Source organism: Hoplias malabaricus, chromosome 15 (assembly GCF_029633855.1).
Source record: "Hoplias malabaricus isolate fHopMal1 chromosome 15, fHopMal1.hap1, whole genome shotgun sequence".
Lineage (NCBI taxonomy): Eukaryota > Metazoa > Chordata > Actinopteri > Characiformes > Erythrinidae > Hoplias > Hoplias malabaricus.
In genome coordinates, this window is record NC_089814.1 from 29,847,321 (window position 1) to 29,867,971 (window position 20,651).

Sequence of the window (20,651 nt, forward strand, 5' to 3'; positions counted from 1 at the left end):
TGGAAGAATTCATGACACTACCAGAACTTTTTTTTTTTCCTGTTGATTTTTATTCGTTTTTAGAATTTCCTTAGAAAATTAGAACAAAAGCAGTACATTGCTACATTGTTTTTTTTTTTCCTCTGCCTTAAACCCATTCCCTAGTGCACCGTCCAACTCAGTGAGGTGTTGAAATGGTGCATGCACCCTCAAAAGAAAAGTAAAAGGGGAATAAATTAAATAAATAAACTATAAAGTTGAACAGGAGGGTACGGCTGATGGACACCAAGGCCACAGCAGTCTGGCAACATCAACACATTCCGTCATTCGTATCTGGACTTGGGCTCTAAATGAGCAGTTCAATTTTTATTTTTTATTATTATTACTTTTTAAAATTGGTGGGGAGGGAGATAACCCCCTTCCTGTAGTAAATGCATCTCCAATCTGTACTCTATTGCTGTGCCTACCGTAAAAAGAAATACTACAGCAAGGGTGCAGGTTGGGGGGGGGGGGGGGATTAATAAAAATAAATCTAAAACCCAAAGTAGGCAGCAGCCATCATCGCATTCTTCACCGGTTTGTAGCAACCTGAAATTTGCAGTACATTGGATTTCAGTTTAGTGATTACAGTCTGCTGTGTGAGGCCCAAAAAGTTCAACCAGATGTTTCTTGAAGCAGAGTCTCTGCAATGAGTCCAACCCCTTCAAATTTTCCAATTCCTAATTGAGGTTAAGAATTAGCAGCGGTCGGTCTCTCGCTTTGAAGATGAAGGACTTTCGGAACTACCCGCTAGTTGACTTTGTCCTGGAATATGTAGAGGTTGTTAGTGGCGGCCACCGCGATGATGTTCTCGAAAGGGTGCCAGGCCGTGTGTAGGATCTTCTTGCTGAAGTCTAAGCTGTCCACGCTGATCTCGTCTTTGCGCCGCTTGCCACCCACACACACCTTGCGAGGTTTGAGGATGGCCCGAGGTTTGCTGTTCTCCCGCGAAGCCTCCAGCGTTACGTCACGTTTAGTGTTGCGATCGAACATGCGGAAGAAGTTGTTGTAAGAGCCTGTCATCAGGACACTAGGGGAAGAAAATGGGAGAGATGAAGTACAAACGTGTGCTTGTGTGTGGTCTTATTTTAATCATGTAATCAGGAACCATGTGGTGTCTATCAGCTTTGAAAATGCTATAAGTCAACTATAGTGGCCAGGTTTCCATTGAGTTTCTGTGCAAATCTCAAACAAATTATAACCCTTCAGCATCACTTGTGTGCTGAGAACAGTGGTAGGTGGGAACTGGACCTAGTGCTCGTTGAGTGGACACAGTGCTTAAAAACTAGCAACACTGTTCTGTTTAATTCCCCCACTTAAATCGTACATGCCCTGTGGTCGTCCTGTGAGGGCCCTGACAATAGAGGAGCAGGGCGAACGCGGGCAAAGAAAGTACGCAGAGCAACAGATGGGCTACAAAGTGCTTCTGTATAGTTGTTTAGGCTTATGCTTTCACATAAATGCGAGTCCAGCGATGTGATTGGAGAGATTCCAACGAGGAGGCGGGACGTCTAATAACTGCACTTGACATCAGAAGCAGCATAAAATCAGAATTATCCTGTTTTCAGATTCCTACAGTCATTGGACTGACCACAAATTTTAAAAAAAACTAACTAGTAAAATAGAGATTTATTTCAATTTGTGGGTTGGTAGGGGCTCGAGATATCTAAAGTAATTTGTTAATACATTGAAAAAGTGATTATTGCCGGACCGCCTACCGGGCCGGCCTAGAAGAGGAATTGGCGCGTTCTGACTGACTGACACCTAATATTGAAACGCGCATGCGCGAGTAGGAACCGTTAATTCAGCCATATTTCACAGAGAGGACTCATGGTGGCGCTACTTCACCATCGGTTGTTAGTTCAGCCATATTTCACATTCCAGTTCGTGAGCTAAATTTGGAACCGTTCGGCGGTGGACAAGTACTCTTTGGGACGACTACTGACGTGCAGACTGACCAATTAAATGTTTACAGAGAAGATTATCGACCAATAATGGTAGCTCTACAGTCAGACCGTCCAATCAGAAGATTTTAGGCTACTTCACCACGCCCCCTTCTCACTCAAGCGAACCAATCGGAGTAGGGGAGGGCGGGACTAATACGAAACGAAACGCTTCTCCAAATTCTACGGAAGCTGTAGAAAAACAAAATCCCGGACGTTTGTGAAATTCCGCCCGGACATTTTTTTAAGTCTAAAAAAGAGGACATGTCCGGGTAAAAGAGGACGTCTGGTCACTCTACTTTAACAAAGTCGTCTTGTCTGTCCCTATAACGCCACGAATACACGGACGCATCACACCGTTCTGACTTTCTGACGAGTAAGTTACATCTGCACAGCTTTTTGTTTAACTTTACACGAACTCTCTGGATTATTAAAGTCAGAACACCAGAGCGAGGTGTTACTCAAAATAAACGAGGCTGTGATTTAGTTTTATCAGTCAGAACCTTATAGAAATGTAAGTCAGTTATAAATATCTAGTTCTCAGTGATGCCCTGTTCCTTTATCAAGTATAAATTACTTGGTTGATAAAAGGTTAAGGTGCTTGGTTTTATAAATGTTCATAAACATAATGTTATCTTGTTGCTTTCTGGTAAATGAGTTACTTTAATGTCATCTCAAAACGGTGCTAGCTTTGTATGAACAGAATATAACAGGCTTTCCATGATCATACACACACTGTCAGCAACTGACGAGATAAACTGTTTTTTATACTTTGTTATTGTTGCTATTGTAAACAAAGACATTGAGATGACCCACCAAAGCTTCTCCAGACCTTCCAATGACAAGGGTATGTATTTGGGCTTTTCCTGTGTTTGAAATGCTAGAAACACCTCTGTGAAAATGGCTATGTGGCTAATGGCGGTCCGGCAAAACTAGGCTTGCCAAGTTTATCTATTTTTCTTGATTTTTTTTCCTCATATGTTTCATAACATTTAAAACAGGCCAACCCTCAAAATGTGTCCTAATCCCTCAGAGTTAGTTAGTTCCTAGATTATGAAGTAAAGCTCTCGATTCCCAAACATTCAGTAAGTTATTTTCTATGTTGTGACATGTGCAGTAATCTGGGTAAGCGAAAGATGTTAAGTCGACACAGGGAGCATTCTTCAAATCTCTCCAAGAGAGGGCTGCATTTCTCAGCTTTGGGAGCTTTGCCTTTCTGTTTTCTAAAATGCACGGGGAATTTTACATGACACTAAAATAAACTTTACATTTTAAGTTCAACATTTAATGTCAACAAATGTTTAGTCGACATTCTGAAGTCATTACAAATAATAATAATAAATATATATCTAGTTTGTTTCCCATGTAAGCATTTGTGTGCTATTAGATGTTAAAGCAGTAAGTAGCCCATGTCCACACTGGACGTCCTCTGCCTTTGAATGTAATGCAGAATATGCTAAATATAATTAATGACTAGAAGTGAGGAAAATACCTGTCTGTTCCATTCCAGACACATTCAAACTTGTCAAAGATACAGTCATTTTCGTAGAGGGAGCACAGCTTACTCCTCAGGTAGTCATGGACCTGTAACAGGGAGACATTAACACACACATGACTGTTTTCTTCTGATAAACTGATAACGACAATAACATTTAGTAAAGCTATAATAAAAATTACACCAACATTTTACATATTTCACTGCACTAAGTTCAGCTAAATGGGTATAAATATGCTCTCTGTAATGACACATGCAGCCTGTCGATAATTAAAATAATAATTATAAACATAATCTTTTTGTAAAGCAGCTCAAAGGGCTTTACACAATTTTTTTTTTAAAGATAAAACATGAAAGGGTAAATGAGTGTATTCACTATAAACATCACACTTTAAAATTAAATTAAAGATATGATATCCATGATTTGCTTATGATAACAATAAATGTCATTTTATTGCCCATTTCTAGTGTACTACTGCTCAGTGATTAACCACCAAATTGAATTTCTGAGCTTCTACGCAAGGTTCGTGGATGTCCGCTATCCAGACATTCTTCATTAAATGTTGGGTAAGAATAAGAAAACAGTAAGTTTGTTCCTCTTGTTGCAATAACAGCTGCAGTAACACTGAGGAATTGATGGCATTTTGACACAAGAACGTGAATGTGGTCAGCACTGATTTTGGATTTTTGGGTCAACATTGCCCCCTCCCAACTCATCCTATAAATATTGGATGGAGCTCCATCACTCCACAGAACACGGATCCACTGATCCATAGCTCAGTTCTGTTATAACCCAAACTTGGTAAACCTAAGCATTGTGAACTTGGTACTGTAATGGCTGCTGCTGTCGGCTGTTGGTAGCGATATGTGTGGGGGTTAGGGGCTCACTGTGGGACAGAAGGGTGTCTGCTGCCATGTGGTGCCCCTAGATCTCTCTGCAAACCAAGCCCAAATACTGCTGATTCGTTTGTTCTTGTTTTTGTGATTGTTCTTGTCCTCTACTCCCTTGTTAGGCCCTAAATACATTATTACAGTATTAACTAGGCAGTATGGCTGTGTTTCAATGTCAATGTGACACCACTGAGCCATGTTCTTGTACTGTGTTGGGCTTTTCCAAAGAGATTCCAGGAGTGGAAGCAATGACACAAACAGGAATTTGTGGTGAGTGTTCATTTCTAGTCACGTTCAAGTGGTTTGCAAATTAATTTCCTTGGTAACTTGGAGTCTTGGTATGAATATTGAAAACCTCATTTCCCTGCTAGCTAACTGCGGACAGCAGGACAAGCATTTTGGACGCAAAATTTGGACTTCCTCTATATATGTGATATAATAAATTGTGGTATGTGAAATACTGGCACTGGTGCACTGATTTTTGGGACTTCACTGCCTACGAATTTTATCATCGGATCTAATGAAACATTTTTTAGCACGTTAGGACTCCAATGCATTTCTCTGCTCTTCCGATCAAATCTGTATGAGCTATACATACACAGATTATATTCAGGTATCAGTAATCATGGTATTTCACTTGTGTTTTGTTTAGCGTGTAAGAGACAAAAGACAAAGTTCTTTTCGACCTATTTTCAGGGTAATAATCAGATCCCATGGTCCCTGTGCTGCAGAGTGTAACAGATTATTGGAGGATACATTTATTGACACCGTGTGCTTAAATTATTTCTCTGACTAGGCTCAAAGTTTAGTAAAGTATTTCTCATTGTCTGAAAATTTGAGATGATCAGTTTGAGATGAGTTGCTTGCTGGGACGTTCTGGCATCTAAGCCAGTCATTTGTCCCTGTTGCCTGTTGCAGGAAGGGGGTTATTTATTTGGATGGTTTTGTACCTGATAGGTCTCCAGAGGTTTGCTCTCCATATTGAGGTCCCACACCTTTACGGTGAGGTAGTCGCGTGTCATCAGGTATCGGCCACTGTGGCTGAACTTCACGTCTGAGATGGAGGAGATGATCTCAGAGAAGAAGGAGCGATTGCTGGGGTCTTCTGGCTCTTCAAAGACTAAGGATGTTGGAACAGACAATAGCAGTGTTTCTTAAATAACAGGGGCATCACCTTCTGGTGCATCCATATATGGGCACATACAGTACTCGTATAAGTATTAGAATTATACAGGCTCTTGACATTTTTCAAATGTTGCACAAACTTACACTTGGAGTGGTTGTCACAGAGCGCAGCTGCTCGCATGTCACACAGTCGAATGGAGCCCTTGCTGCTGCTGTACACAAACGTGTTGCACTGGTTGGGGTGGAATTCAGCCGCAGTAATCACTTCAGTTAGTTCCTCCATGTTGGCTGGTTTAATGTCAACAATGTCTGGAAGGTTAGGGTGAAGGAACCACAAAATAAAACATAGCCCTGCGTTTACCTAAAGCTGATGCCCTTCGCCAAAGTCAAAAAAGTACTCCCTTTTTGCTAAAACTGATTGAAAAATTGATATAGTAAGAGTAATTCTTCTGTTTAAAGCGTTATGTTGGAGTGTTCTTCCATTTGTGGTCTAAAGGATCTGTTTTTCTTCTGCCTTTACATGAATGAAACATTTTGGCAGAACCTTTGTTAAGATTCTCAGAAAAAACGAATAAACAATCCTTAAAGGGAACACCTACAATTGTGGGGAACTGCTGTTCTCTCTGGTTTGTTTACGTTCAGGTACTTTGCTTCTTTTAAGACAGGAAAATAAAGACTTTTGTTTGTATGTGACTGAAGTTTTTGATTAACTGTTTGAATTACAACAGAAACTCATTTGTAACTTGAGTTGTTTAGTTCTGTGAGTGGGTTTCTACCTAAATCTCTAACAGCTAAAATAAACCAATTACCCACCTATGGAGCAGGAATAAAGTAATATCCTCATCTATTTTCATGATATTCAACATTGGGATGGAGCTTTGCCATTTTTCTGCTGTAAAAAAGAGGAAGCCTAGCATGTCTGATGGAGCCAATTTGTTTTTTTCCCAGGACTGGTTGTAAGCAAGAAAATCTGGCTTTAAATTAGAACTCCGAATATAGAATGCCAGACTGTTTGTATAGTTTTTACAGCAGTGTTTGTTTGCTTCTGATTTGTCTAACTCTAGTAAACTTAATCTCAATGTCCCTATTTAAAATTAAAGACATTTTTCTTGGTTACGTCTGCCAGAAATAAAGTTGCAGCACTTTCCAATCGTGATTTTAATATATATCACAAACATTGTTTTTAATTGTAATGCCTATACTGCTCAATATAAGTATAGATTAACCAGTTATACACTGGGTTAAATCCTCTAACTGAGCAACCTGTTCCAGATCAAATAGTCCCATGAGATTTTGTGAAAAGCTTAATGGAGGTAAAAGCCTGTGTGTTTATCTTTAGCAGTGACAGGTTATCCATCATGGTGAGCTATGGGATCAAAAGATTACAGGCTGCTGCATGCCTTCTATTGCAAGGGAAGCCATAGAAAATAAGAAACTATGGATGGTCTCTGAGCCTCTGGAGCATCCCACTCCAACAGTCATCCATGTGGATTGTCCAAAGCAGATCGCTTATCTTCAAATCTGGACCTTCAGAGAGGGGATCAATAGTCAATGGGGATGCATGCCTGTTTACGGCTGACCGCTGTTGACCTCTGGGACGGATCCAGATTAGTGGTGGATGCTTGATAAAGGGTAATGGCTTCTGTAAGCTTCAATAAGGTTAGTTATCAAGGCTAGGTGCTGGATGACTTGACGTAACTTCTGATGGCACTGGGAGATGTTTTTTTTTTGTGTAAAATTTGACCTACGTCATTATACTGAAATTTCAAACAAAGGAAAGCTGTTTCATGTAGTAAACTAACGGCGCTTTTCCACTGCATGGTACCTACTCGACTTGGCTCTTTTGCATTTCCATTAGGAAAATACTGTATCTAGTACCTGGAAAACAGGTACTTTTTATAGTACCTACTCGCTCATAGTTCCAAGGAAGCCAAGTAGGGACTAAACATGATGTAAAACCTTGTGTGGCCAGAGAGGCTTATCCATCATGACTAAATGCAGATATGAGCACAGATAAGTTGTTTGTTAAATCTCCATGCTACAATACAAATCATGTTTCTACGCTGTGATCTTTGGACAACCAATCTAAGTTGCCAATCAAAGATTCTGGACAGCTGGACAATGCAACAAGGCATGAAAAATCTCTACTGAACTGTGTGAACTCATGGACAGCTAAGCAATGTTCAGTCCCAAAAAACAACAACAACATGTGAATACAAATGGAGTAAACAACGCTTAACCTCACTGCTGCCATTGTAGCTTCCAAAGCCCAGGCTCCTGTTAGAGATGGTGTTTGTCACTGACTACATTTTGGGGAGGAGCTGTGCTAATGGAAAAACTAGCAGTTACTATGGGCCAAGTAGAATTAGTACCATGCAGTGGAAAAGCGCCATAGAATCCGTGGCCTCAGCTTCAACTACATTTTCCTTCAGCTACATTTTATTTTTCCAAGTGGATCAAAGAGAATGAAGTCTAACCAACAACTCTTCCATAAACTTAGTGTCAAAGGATACTGAAGCTTCTGTTGGTGATCTCCAGGTTCCACAGGTTGATCCTCAGGTCATCTGTGGACATGTATGTCTCAAAGTCACTGTTGACTGAGATGGAGTTGATGTGATAGGTGTGTGCATTGGAGAACACTCTGCGAGGTGTAGCCTCCACCATCAGGTCCATGGGCCTCAAAACTGGTACCTATTTAATGAGTCGACAGATGAGGGGAATAAAATGAAAGAAATAAAATTAACCATCCAAGAAGACAATTTCAAGGGCCATAATACTATGTAAAATCACCAGATTTCAAGCCTTTAATTTACATAGGTACAAATGAATTACTCAAAACATCAGCTTATTGTTTTGTCATTTGGAGCTTATTTTATATATGTATTTTTTTCAGTAGTGTTTGAGATAGTAGCATTAATAACACTGATACACTATTTTGAAAAGCTTTTTTTAACTCTGATATGCTAGGTTTTTTCTCCCTCCCGTCCCTCCTGCCCTCTCCCTAAAGCCACACAACATCAGAGCAAGCTTTTGTGAGCGCATGCTTTGATTTTAATTTGTTCTAATTGCTATTTAGCATATTTAACAAACAACAATGAATAATAAATAGGAGACAAAAAGACTGTAAGTAGAACAGAAGAGACATTTAAAATGAAGATGTGGTGTGCCCATACCTTAAGTGTTCTATATGATATTTCCATATTATTCTTTTCTATGTGCATTATATACTACTGGTAATGTATTTATATATTTATAAGTTACTATTTTGAATATAACAATATAGCGACAATATTTAGAGATTATGGACACATTTTTTAAGCATTTTCTTTCAAAATTATTCATAACCTATCCATCCAGATCATACCCGATACCTCAGCGCTGTGTGGTCTGACCATACATCACTGTGTGTTGAGAGCTCCTAGGGTGGAAGACTGTAATAGGAATCAGGGTTATTTTGTGGGAAAGCCAGCCCTTTAATGATGACTAATCTAAAGTGAGCATCTCGTACACGTGCTGCACTGCAGGAGTGCTACGCTGAAGCCAGGCTTCCCTGCGGTGGGGCTGGGCTGTGTCTACCCCCCTCCACCTTTCGTTTTATGGGGAAAGTCCCTGTCTAATGATGGCCCAGCACTGTGCTCTTTAGAGTGATTGCTGGATTGAACACTGCTGAGTGGTGGCGGGGGGGTTGGGAGGGGAGATGCTGCTGAGGCAGGTCATTATCGCTGCACACATGGGGACCTTTTCGAAGGGGGGTTAGTGGAGGGAGGATTGAAAATCTCTCCACTTTATGTGGAATTAATATGCCATGTGTTTTATCACGCTTTGTAAAATGTTCTACTTAAAAGAATAAAAATAGGCAATCATGGACCCCCCTTTGTTAAGACCTAATGAGCTGTTAATGGAAATAAAATGTAATATGATCAATCAAGACATGAGGCTCTGCCAAGTAAACAAGGAATACAACACCACAGCAATATTTTATCATAAAAACACAATTGTGTTTAAAATCCACAGCCATTTGTTGATAAATGTGTTCTATTTTATTCAATTCTACGTATCTATTTTGCCTTAAAACACCATTGAAAAAATAAATAAATAAAAATTCAGCCCAAAACCTTATATACAAATAAGACAACAGTGCCTCAGGCTTCAGGTTCCAGGCATCTGTAAAATTGTTTGGAACGATTCATTTCATATCAAACCACATGAAATACTTTGGATTTTGCTCGCGTGTAGAGAAAATAGTTGTATTTCTCTATTAACTACGCTTCTCTGTTGCCAAATCAGCATAGAAATTGAACCGACATGTACTCTAGCCTTACTAATCTGGCCTTGATTGTCTTGGAATCAAGCTTTAATTAAAATCTAAGCACTAGAATAGCAACTAATGATGAGGGGGGGGGGTTAATTACATGGCTGCAGTACACACCATATATTTATGTGTGTATTTTGTACATTTTGTAGAGGATGCCAGACACTGGATGGGGACAAACCTCCCAGCAGACACCACAGGTCTGTCCCAAAACCTAGTGAGCTGTCTAACGAGAGAGCATGTTACGCCACAGTGTGTGCGCTCCCGCCACGTAGGCTCTCCCAATTCTTAGATACTTCATTATGCTGCCTACTAAGATATCTTCATTTGCCCACATTTTAAGGCAGTGTCGAACCCTTTCTTAGCCTCGAAGGCAAGCCCAGGATGCAACGCAAGAACAACTCCCAACCATTTATTTACAAACGCGATAAAAACAGGAAGGTTAGAATTCACCGCGCTGAAACAGTGGCGACGCTAACCGCTAAGGTAGCTACATAAACTACCTTATGTAGCTGCGGGCGGGAACAAGCCATGACGTAATCACTCTCTAACTAGAGTGTCTCAGTAATCTGCCTCATGAGGACAGACGACCGTTAGATGCTGTAGAATGCTGTCTACTTAAACAGCTGTCTATGCAGTCAGTGCCTACTAGGTTTGGGGATGGCCCCCATGGCTTCCCCCGTATGGGTCTTCTGGGGGATAACTGTTATTTGTTGTTGATGTGTGTAATTTTGCTTGGTGGGTAGTGGTACTGATGTGGGCTCACTGAAGGGTGTCTGCTGGGATATAGTGCCCCTGGATCTCACTACACTCCAAGCCCAAATGCTACCTTCTTCCTTTGCAACTTACTGCACTTGCGTTACAATATATTGAAAAAACTATTTCAGCAAATATACAGGATAAATATAGGACCTGTGCTGTAATATAATGACTTTATTCTTAGTCAAGACTTGTGATCAGTCAGAACAGGAATTGGTACGAAATTTGAAGAGAGAGAGAGAGAGTGTGTGTGTAAGGCTACGTTCATATGCCATGGAACTCTTCCCTCTTCCCTAAAGTTTACAGAAACCTTTAAGGTTCAGAAAAAACACCAATTACTCTTTCATTGAGCATTGTCCACCTTACAACAGACACATGGCATCTGTTCTTTTGGGAGTGAATGTACCCTCCCCTCTGCAATAAGGCAATACTGCTGGACAAATCACCTTGTGTCTAGAGAAAAATAACAGGAGGAAAGCTAGTAAATACTAGCCTGCTCCATTCAGTGATGTCCAGCAGTAGGTTATAGGAGCAGATGTAGTATGTAGCCCCTCAGCAGGAATCCCGTTATATTTGATAAATGCTCTTGCTGCCCAAACTCGCTCTCACACATGTACCTCACGTTTAGGGACGGGCTTTCAGCTCCTCCAGATATAATGTGTCTCGTCTCCAGTGGGCTGCAGTGTTAGTTAAGGAAGCTGTGATGGACGAGGGGGGAGACTATGCCCTGAACACATTACAGTAGCTGTCTGTAGAAATGGAGTCTGGTGTAATATACAGGGAGTGGCAGACAGAAACCACAGGGTGAAACAATGTGGCTGTGGCTGTAAAGATGATCATAATGGAAAGGGTGGAAATGTGCCTACTAAAAGATTTGTGTGTGTGTTATGTTTTTTGAAGTTAAATCAACAATAGTGCCACTCAATCACTGTGTCCAAACATTTTGATTGTGATGAGAGGAGGGAACAGAACCCCAGATTGCAATGAATGTTTGGCTCAAACGTGGGCCATAAGAGGACTACAGATGGAGGCCACATTTGGGCTAAACACAGGCTCTGAATGATGGCACTGACTCAGCATGAGTCTGGCTACCTCAACCTAGCCACAGGTGCATAAACCTTGTGTCAGGAGTGTTGTTGAACAAATCTGGGCCAAATCCACATTTTTCACAAGTCTGGCCCACACAATATGACAGCTCATGCCTGGCCCATACAATACCTGCCAGTACCATAACTGGGCCATAATTGCCAAAAGTGACACAGATTAGGCCCAAATGCATCTACTATCTGGGGCTATTTTAAGGTGAACACCTTGCGGAGAAGGTCTGTTTTGCATGTACAGCTTTTATAATCCATACAGAAAAGCAGGAAATGAAACAAGATGCTTTATAACAGCTGCAGCTGAGCTTATGGTCACCATGTTCAAAGCAAAGTGTAGGCAAAAGGGGTATAAAATTCCAAGTATTTGGCCGTGGAGCACGGCAACTGCCTTTTCTGGAGGGATGACCGATACATTTGGGATGAGCTGGAGCATTCTGTGACCCAGAACTTATCATCATAGAAAAAAAAAAGTCAAGTGTGGATTGCTAGCAAATTTTGAGGAAAATTGAACGAGAAACCTGGACTGCTATGGATTGGAACCATATAGTCTTTAGCGACGAATCCAAGTTCTGTTTAGGATTCAGTGCTGACTGAGTTTGAGTATTGAGGTCTCATGGTTAGCACTTCAATCCTGCATTTAATGTACTGTAACACACTAGGCCTACTACTGGTGTGATGATCTGGGGGGCATACAACTGTCGGTCAATACTAGTATTGGTACGAGGGACACAAACAGCTGAGCGGTATATGCAGGACACCCTGCGGCCATGTTGCCTCTCATTGCAGGGCTTCCAACTGGCATTTTTCAGCAGGATAATGCTTGCACTCACACACACACACACACACAGGAAGGGTTCCCAGTAACGTCTCAGCCAGATAATACCATTTACTTGGCCTGCTCAGCTGCTACATTTATCACCAATCAAGCATTTATGCAAACAGCAACCTACAAGTGTGTAGGATTTACAGGCCCAGCTGCAACATCTATGGATAAATGTGTTACAGGATTCCATACGGAACCGGTATGCCTCCATTCCCAGTCTTGTATCTCATCTTGTATCCAGGCTAGAGGCAGCCCAACACGGTACCCCTTGTCGTAGTTTTTCCTAATAAATGCATCTTTTCAGTGTACTATTATAATCACATAGATCATCATTACATCACATATAAAGGTTAGTTTAATTCCAACATCTTTTTAGTGAGTTTTTTTCCCTTTATTTTTGTCAATGAGTGTATTTTAATCCAGTTCCAAACATTTCTTTCTTGATATCTACCACCTGTAGCAATGAGGCATGTGTACAGATGTTCACCAGTGCTTCAATTGTGCTTGAGCTATGTATTTTTAAACACTGGCACAAAACATGTGCAAGTGTGTATTACATTGTAAGTCTTTCTATCACTTACTGTGAGCAGCATCTAAAAGCTCAAATTACAGTGCCACCACATTTTTCACAAAGCAGCGGGCTGCTTAATGGGAAGTCATAGTGTATTGAGTGTAAAACGATATCACAAAGTAGTTCATGACATATACAGGTTTAGACTGGAAAGAAGGCAAAATAAATAAATAAAAAAGGTCTGGGCTGTCTCTACTTACATTTCTAAACCCCATGGGGCTGTATCCTTAGGACTCACCTCATCCAAATGAGAAACATTATTGTATTGGATATTGCATTAGATTCACCATAAAGACAAAAGAACACTTTTGGGGGCGACGAGAATCAGAATACTCTTGATCCGACAGACACAGATTCGTTTGGAAAATCCCAAGTTTATCCTTTAAGCCACGGCATGCGATTCATAATCCAGGCATCAGCGTCTTTCCTAGATTTGGACTTTACATTGTACAGTGAGCTCAAGTGTGGGCTTATATTAATGTTTATATTACTTAAAGTACTACAGTGAAATAGTTTCTGTTGGCTTTTGTAAATCTACTGTGAAGAACCTCCCTGCATACTTTCACATAATCCTCAAAAAGTTTTATTTAAAAGCTTTCAAGCCAAGTATTTGCTAAAAAAATTAATCTGGGGGCTAAGAAAAGCATTAAAAATCCCAACCCAAGAGGTTCACCCCAGTCCTCGGATACTGTTTGTCACTGCCTTTTATTATGGAGCTTCTTTGCGGGAAAAGGATGCAACCTGGTCACAGAGGCATGTCAGGCCCACAGTGACAGTGAGACAGTTGAGGAGCAGCTTGGTGGCATACTGGCCCTCACTGTCTGCCAGGTTCTGTAAGAGCAGTAGCTGCTGATGAGCGAGGGGTGGGTGGGGGTGTTCATTCACTTGCAGTGACGCCGTAGAATTCCAACACTTGCCATAATGTGATCCCCATCGATTTTCAAAGCTGTGCATTACGTAACGGTCAATCAAAGCACAGAGTGCAAAATGAGGCAGAGGGTAGATTGAGAAGATTGGCACAGGCCTGGTGTCGAAATATTGATACGCTTTCAGCACCAAGCTCTCAGAGTATAGATCAATATGATATTCACTGAGATTTCTCTCCAATTTAAAAAGCGAGGGGATCAGCTCAGAAAAGTGCACGTTACAGAAAAGGCAGAGGCAGACATTAAAACCAAACAATGCTAGTCCAACTCTCTTGGTCTCTTTGGCAGTTTCTGCCTTTGAATCTACTCTTTTTCTGAGCCCCAGGGACAAAACCAGCTCATTTCTACAGCCACGCATGTGTTTACAAGACAATCAGCATCGGTTAAAGCCCATTAGCTGACACTTCAGGAGCTCTGGTGTGGTGTCCTTGCTCATCACCCGTCCTGATTTCAACTTCCCTGGTTTTGAGGGTCCCTGGCGAGTGAAAGTACACTTTGTAACTGTAGAACTACAACATGTTTCTATACGGTAAGTGGAGCTGATAAAATGGGCAATTAGTGTCAATACAAGGAGGAGGACATAATGTTATTGTTGCTCAGTGTATGTGACAGTCACACAGTTTTAGGGATCTGGAGGTTGTGGGTTTGTGTCCAGCTCCGGGTGACTGTCTGTGAGGAGTGTGGTATGTTCTCCCTGTGTCTGCGTGGGTTTCCTCCTGGTGACTGTCTGTGAGCAGTGTGGTATGTTCTCCCTGTGTCTGTGTGGGTTTCCTCCTGGTGACTGTCTGTGAGGATTGTGATGTGTTCTCCCTGTGTCTGCGTGGGTTTCCTCCGGGTGACTGTCTGTGAGGAGTTGGTGTGTTCTCTCTGTGTCTGCGTGGGTTTCCTCCGGGTTCTCCGGTTTCCTCCCTCAGTCCAAAAACACACGTTGGTAGGTGGACTGGCGACTTAAATGTGTCCATAGGTGTGAGTGTGTGGGTAAATGTGTGAGTGCGTGTCGCACTGTGAAGGACTGGCGCCCCCTCCAGGGTGTGTTCCTGCCTTGTACTCAGGGATTCCGGGTAGGCTCCGGACCCACCACGACTCTGAACTGGATAAGTGGTTACAGACAATGAAAGAATGATTAAATACAATAGTTATACATAAATATTTTTTAAACATTTATTTGCCCTTTCTGAATCACATTTAGAAAGTACTTAAAATATCTGTATCAGTTTCTGCAGTACCAGCCTGGGTTTGACTTGGTATTGGATCATAAGTGGAAATGTGTGGTATCACACATCATTAAGGCAACATTGTACTTCTTTTATACAATGATACAGAACACGCTAGCATACCGAAATCTCCATTTCCATATGCTGATTTAACCATGGCCCACAGAGGTCTCCCAAATTTAGGTAGATCTTAAACAATTATCTTCCCAGATGATCCTGTAGAGGAGAGGAGTCCATAAACCAATATGACCTTCTCCCAGTGCAGTCGGGGCTGCACCAATTGTGAATCATAACTATTAAACATTGTTCAATATTTACGACTCGGAGCCATGTAGTGGTGGGGTGGAAGCAGACTCTCGGGTGTGACAAACCAATAAGAACCGAGCAGGTTACTTCACTGCCATCCACCCTCTGCATCTCGACTGTGTCTGAAACGACCGCCGTGCTGTCTACTGAGGCGGGGTTCTGATGGAAGTAGGTGCAGTGTTGTGACTGTATTTAAAATGCTGCCTGTTTTGCTCAATTATCTATGTTGTGGGGTTTTGAGGAGCGGAGGCGTCTGTCTGTGTGAGAAAGTGTGTGGTGTTTCATTCAGGGTGGTTTTTGTAGTGTGGGGACTTTGAGAACTAACAACGATCAACCACAAAAAAATCTGTAAAAAATGTTGTTGTGTGTGGGGTCCTGCCATGTTTTTACCATCGGGAAGGATTTTTAAGTCCTGTAGTGTGGGCCAGGCGTTACTTTACTGCAGTACCAATCAGATCTCAACAGTTTAAAGAAGACCAGTCCAATATCACAAGAATGAAGTGTTGACAGTACGTTAAGAGAGATTAAAATGGGGTTAATTAGCATTAACCTAGCATTAGCCAAAACTGGCAGCCACATTAACACACAGTATTCCTCAGCTGCTCTCAGAAGTGATATCAGGTCATGTGTGGTTCTGTGTTTTTGGTAGGGAACAGGATTTGATTTTGGCATTCAAACCCAAACCTTCTTTGACACCCCCCCCCCCCACACACACACTCCTCTGGGTCTGCACTGACAGATGGACTGTTTCTGCCCTAATCTCCAGCTAACCTGAAACAACAGCAAGGGTCCTCACTTTTCTCCCCTCCAAAGCCCCTCTGAGACACGACCGTCTCCTCTCACCCCCGCAACATCAAACCCAGAGCCGTGGCAGCTGCACTTGGCAAGCCATGAAAACACTCCGTTCCCATAATCCTCCCCATCATTTTTGGAAGATCCCGAGATCCAGCCTTGCCATTTTAGGAATGCCAAGCTTGCCAAGTAACAACAGAGATCAGCCTTCATCTTTTATAAATTAGAGCCCAAGAATTAAGCCTTGATGTCCAGCCTCCTCCTATGATTGGCCGTATGCCACCGCGGCAGAGGAAAAATACAGAATGAAACCATGGTGGCTTACCCTCAGAGCAGTGATGGTGGTGGGGTCTCGGATCCTGCCGTCTTCATCTTTCAGGTTGTAACCTTCTGGTCGCTTGTCTCTCTCACTGATCTTCCACAGCTTCACGGTTTTATCTGCAAGAAGCAGGGAGGAACATTTTAAGCTTTTTTTTTTTTTCATATGTCACATATCAAATGCATTTTGAGTGCGTTCATGTTACCAGGCCGAAGTGAGGGAGATCTGATTCTGTTGCCTTGATGTGACACAGATCTGATTTGTTTTCAGTACTGTGTTGACAGGCCAAATGCTTCATGTCATATCTTTTCTAATCAGATTGGTGCCACCTGCATATGTGGTCCTAGATGTACGCATGCGCCTAGTGCTGTAGTCATTAGGCTGCGTCTCAAACGGCTTTGTGCTTCATACGTAGTGCACTACACGGGTGATGAAGCTAGTGCTTTTGCACCAAAATAATGCACTGACTGTTAGAAAAGGAGCAGTGCAGGTGAGAGCTGAATATAAATGGAATTGTGTTAGACATACTGCAAAGTGCTCGTGTATTTAAGGGCCCATATAGTGACCTACACTGGACTTAGGGACCCTTATGGAATGGAGCTGCATAAACATATCCCAGTAAACAAGGAACGTCCCTGGACGTTCAAAATGGGTCTAAAAGTAGTCTGTCCGTCAATGGACGTCCAAAATTCGTTTTATACAAGTAATTTATTTCGGGAACAATTAATAACGTCAATGGACCTCCAAAATACGTCTAATAGTCGTCTTTTCAATGTCTGTGTTTGGACGTCTTTTCAACTTTCATTTTCAACCTTAAGAGAACGTTGATTAGACGGCAGTCATTACGTCATTTCAACGTTGAATCAACGGCTAAATGTTTACTGGGATTGATATGCGCATTCATGCCATTTCAGGGACAGATTGCTTTATATTTCAGACAAACACAGGGCATTTACATTTATAAACAAAACAGGACTTCTCTGACTTTAGTGCAGAAATGATGCTATAGGCTGCTTGTGTCCTGGTGATCTCTGTGGTTCTATATTTAATTAAGCATGCTCATATCTAGCAAGTAACAGAGAAAATGACAGGAAGGGCAATGTACATTACAGCCTTGGGTGAAGGGGTCAAAAGGACAAGTGTGAGACACCAAACCGGCTGGCCTGAGATGAAACAGAACAATCTACTGATTAGTTGAAAGAGTGCCAGCAAAGAGTGAACCAAGCTGGCATGACAGAGATAGAGATAGATAGAGAGATACATCAGTTAAGATCAATATCTCTCAATTAACCTGATTAAACCCTCCTGTAGACTGCCTCCCTACTAGAGTGAGGCGTCCAAAGATAGGGCAGCACTTTCATACCGACCTCCTGGCACTCTTTCTGAGACTAATTAATCAGTCCAGAAAGTGAACGCCTACTTCAGCTTAGCGGAGGTCAGTGAACTGATGACTTAGGAGTTGGCAACATAAGGATAGCAACATTTAATTCCCAGGTGCCACTTTATTCCAGCAGTGAATGACTCAGCATGTTTTTTTTGTGCTCAGTAACAGCTGTTAAAATGGGATATATGATGGATGCCCAGTGGTTGTAGCTGCAGTGGTGTGCAATTCAAGTCCTTGGGGACCAAGCACAACTATTGTGTGTTTTTTTTTTTTTTTTCCCAACCTTGCTTTTAAATCAGAAACTGTACCACTGCTTTTTTATTGCGGTGCAGGGGACCTTATGTACTGCACAGTTTTTGCTGCTGTAGCAAAAATGACTCATGAATAAATGAGCTCATAAAAGGCTTTATAATTAACTGATGTCCTGAACTAGCCTTGGGCCAATATTACAGAATATTGTGATCATTTCAATCAGTGAATATATTTTATATATACTGTATACCATTGGATAGATTGTGTACCAATGCCTTGTGACTTTTATATAGTTATTGCCTTTATTTAAGCATTGACTTGTACAAGCATTCTAGTCTATTGTAGGCAATATTAAAAATTAAGACCTATTTAACAAAAAAGATATTAATTTATTAATTCATTCATTGTCGTTAAACGCTTTTCCAGTTCAGGGTTGCGGTGGGTCCGGTACCAACCCGGAATCACTGGCCGCAAGGCGGGAACACACCCTGGAGGGGGGCGCCCGTCCTTCACAGGGCGACACATTCATTCACACACTCACACTTATGGACATTTAAGTCGCCAATCCACCTACCAACGTGTGTTTTTGGACCGTGGGGTGAAACTGGAGCACCCGGAGGAAACCCACGCAGACACAGGGAGAACACACCACACTCCTCACAGACAGTCACCAGGAGAAAACCCACACAGACACAGGGAGAACACACCAAACTACTCAGACAGTCACCCGGAGGAAACCCACGCAGACACAGGGAGAACACACCACACTCCTCACAGACAGTCACCAGGAGGAAACCCACGTGGACACAGGGAGAACACACCACACTCCTCACAGACAGTCACCCGGAGCAGGACTTGAACCCACAACCTCCAGGTCCCTGGGACTGTGAGACTGCGACACCACCGTGCCGCCCCCAAAAAGAAATTATTTGGCGTTATTTAAACCTAACACGCTCCACTGATGAGCACTTGGAAGCCCGTAACAAAATCGAATGAAAAAGACTCTCGCTGAAATGAAATGGAGGCCCCTCTGTGTCCAAGGCTCTCAACTCCACTCCTGACAACCTAGTCATCCACCGCTCCAGGTCGATCATGATGACTTTTTTTTTATTTAACCTTAAATTTAACTACCATAAGTTATTAAGAACAATTTCTTATTAAATATAGATCTCAAATCACCACTGACCTAAAGGAATGCCGGCAAATAGGTTACGAAAAAATAAATCTACCCATCTCCAGCTGACGTCCGTAGACAAAGCCTCTGAAATATATGCCGGGGTCACCTCTGTTCTGACATGGAACAGGAGGGGCACCTATGTGCGAAATGTTGACAGAATTTCGGCGGCACGCAGCGGATCCTCGGGGCATATAAACGGACCCTCGTTTTAGGAAACATAGGTATTAAACAGAAGGTCTTTATATGAATCGAACCTTTGTGTCTTTGAGCATGTGAGTAGATGAATGAATCCTCCTGTTTCAGAAAACACAATGTTTATTGGCCTCGATTGTACATTCAGTAAAAACAGACCCAAAACCTATGTTTGCACTGTGTGCCTGTTACCGATGTGGTGCTGTGTGATTATGTGCGAAAAGCAACTCTGATTAATACTGAAGTGCATTCCATGAGCCACTTACACAAGCTGCAATAAAATTTTCACTGGATTGAAACAGAGAAAATGCCCCGTAACGCTTGCGTGTGATACTTCATAAATCAATTTTAACAGCGTATTATCATTTATCACGATACATGTCCTATAATTATTATTACTTGGGAAATGCCTCGAGCAAGTGCTGCCATCAGATTTGATAAATTAAGCCGAGTTAACACTGTAAGTCTAGATCAAAGAGTATCCAGCCCTGAGGTATGAAAAAGAGTGATTTTACTTGCCGTTGGTGGAGAGGAGGAAGTAGGCGGCATTCTGTTGAGGCAGCCACCGGATCTTGTTGATCTTCTCCTCTATTTCCAGACTTTTCAGGTAGTCAAACTCAGGCTCATGGCTCTGAAAGGTGCTGTAAACATTGTACTCTCCACGCCGGTGTGGCTGGTTCTTGCTCTGTAAACAGGAAAACGATTTCTTAAATAGGGATATAACCAAATATACAGCAGCTACATGGTGTGAATATTAATGCCAAAGTAAGATAATCAATATCCGCCATTTTAAAACAAATAATATAACAACACACTTGAGATTAACTGTGTATACAGGCTGCAAATGGACTGAGTCATGGGTCAAACCAGTGCCTTACTGAGTTTCAAATCCATTCTCTGTTTCAATTTTCATACTTTATTAGTCATTTGTGGCTAAAAGCCCAGGATCTCTGGCAGTGGAATTGCAGTGGCACATCACTGTACAAATATGTTCTCCATCCTTTTTCTGGACTCAAAAGAAACACAGTTTTAACCCACAAATCCAGTCCCAT

At 41.8% G+C, this 20,651-nt stretch overlaps 1 protein-coding gene across 4 annotated transcripts in view; it reads right to left on the reverse strand.

The window, feature by feature from the left end:
- Window positions 1–44: 44 nt before the first annotated feature.
- The window catches only part of ppp2r2bb (protein phosphatase 2, regulatory subunit B, beta b), a 100,224-nt gene continuing 79,617 nt past the window's right edge, over window positions 45–20,651 (reverse strand). For all 4 annotated transcript variants that reach the window (XM_066645464.1, XM_066645463.1, XM_066645465.1 and 1 more), the window contains exons 3-9: window positions 20,119–20,284; window positions 16,601–16,713; window positions 7,986–8,163; window positions 5,617–5,781; window positions 5,298–5,467; window positions 3,454–3,545; window positions 45–1,048 (exon numbers count right to left, since the gene is read on the reverse strand). In XM_066645464.1, the coding sequence (XP_066501561.1) occupies window positions 769–1,048; window positions 3,454–3,545; window positions 5,298–5,467; window positions 5,617–5,781; window positions 7,986–8,163; window positions 16,601–16,713; window positions 20,119–20,284 (1,164 nt within the window). In that variant the 3' untranslated portion in view covers window positions 45–768. The remainder of the gene's footprint in view (window positions 1,049–3,453; window positions 3,546–5,297; window positions 5,468–5,616; window positions 5,782–7,985; window positions 8,164–16,600; window positions 16,714–20,118; window positions 20,285–20,651) is intronic.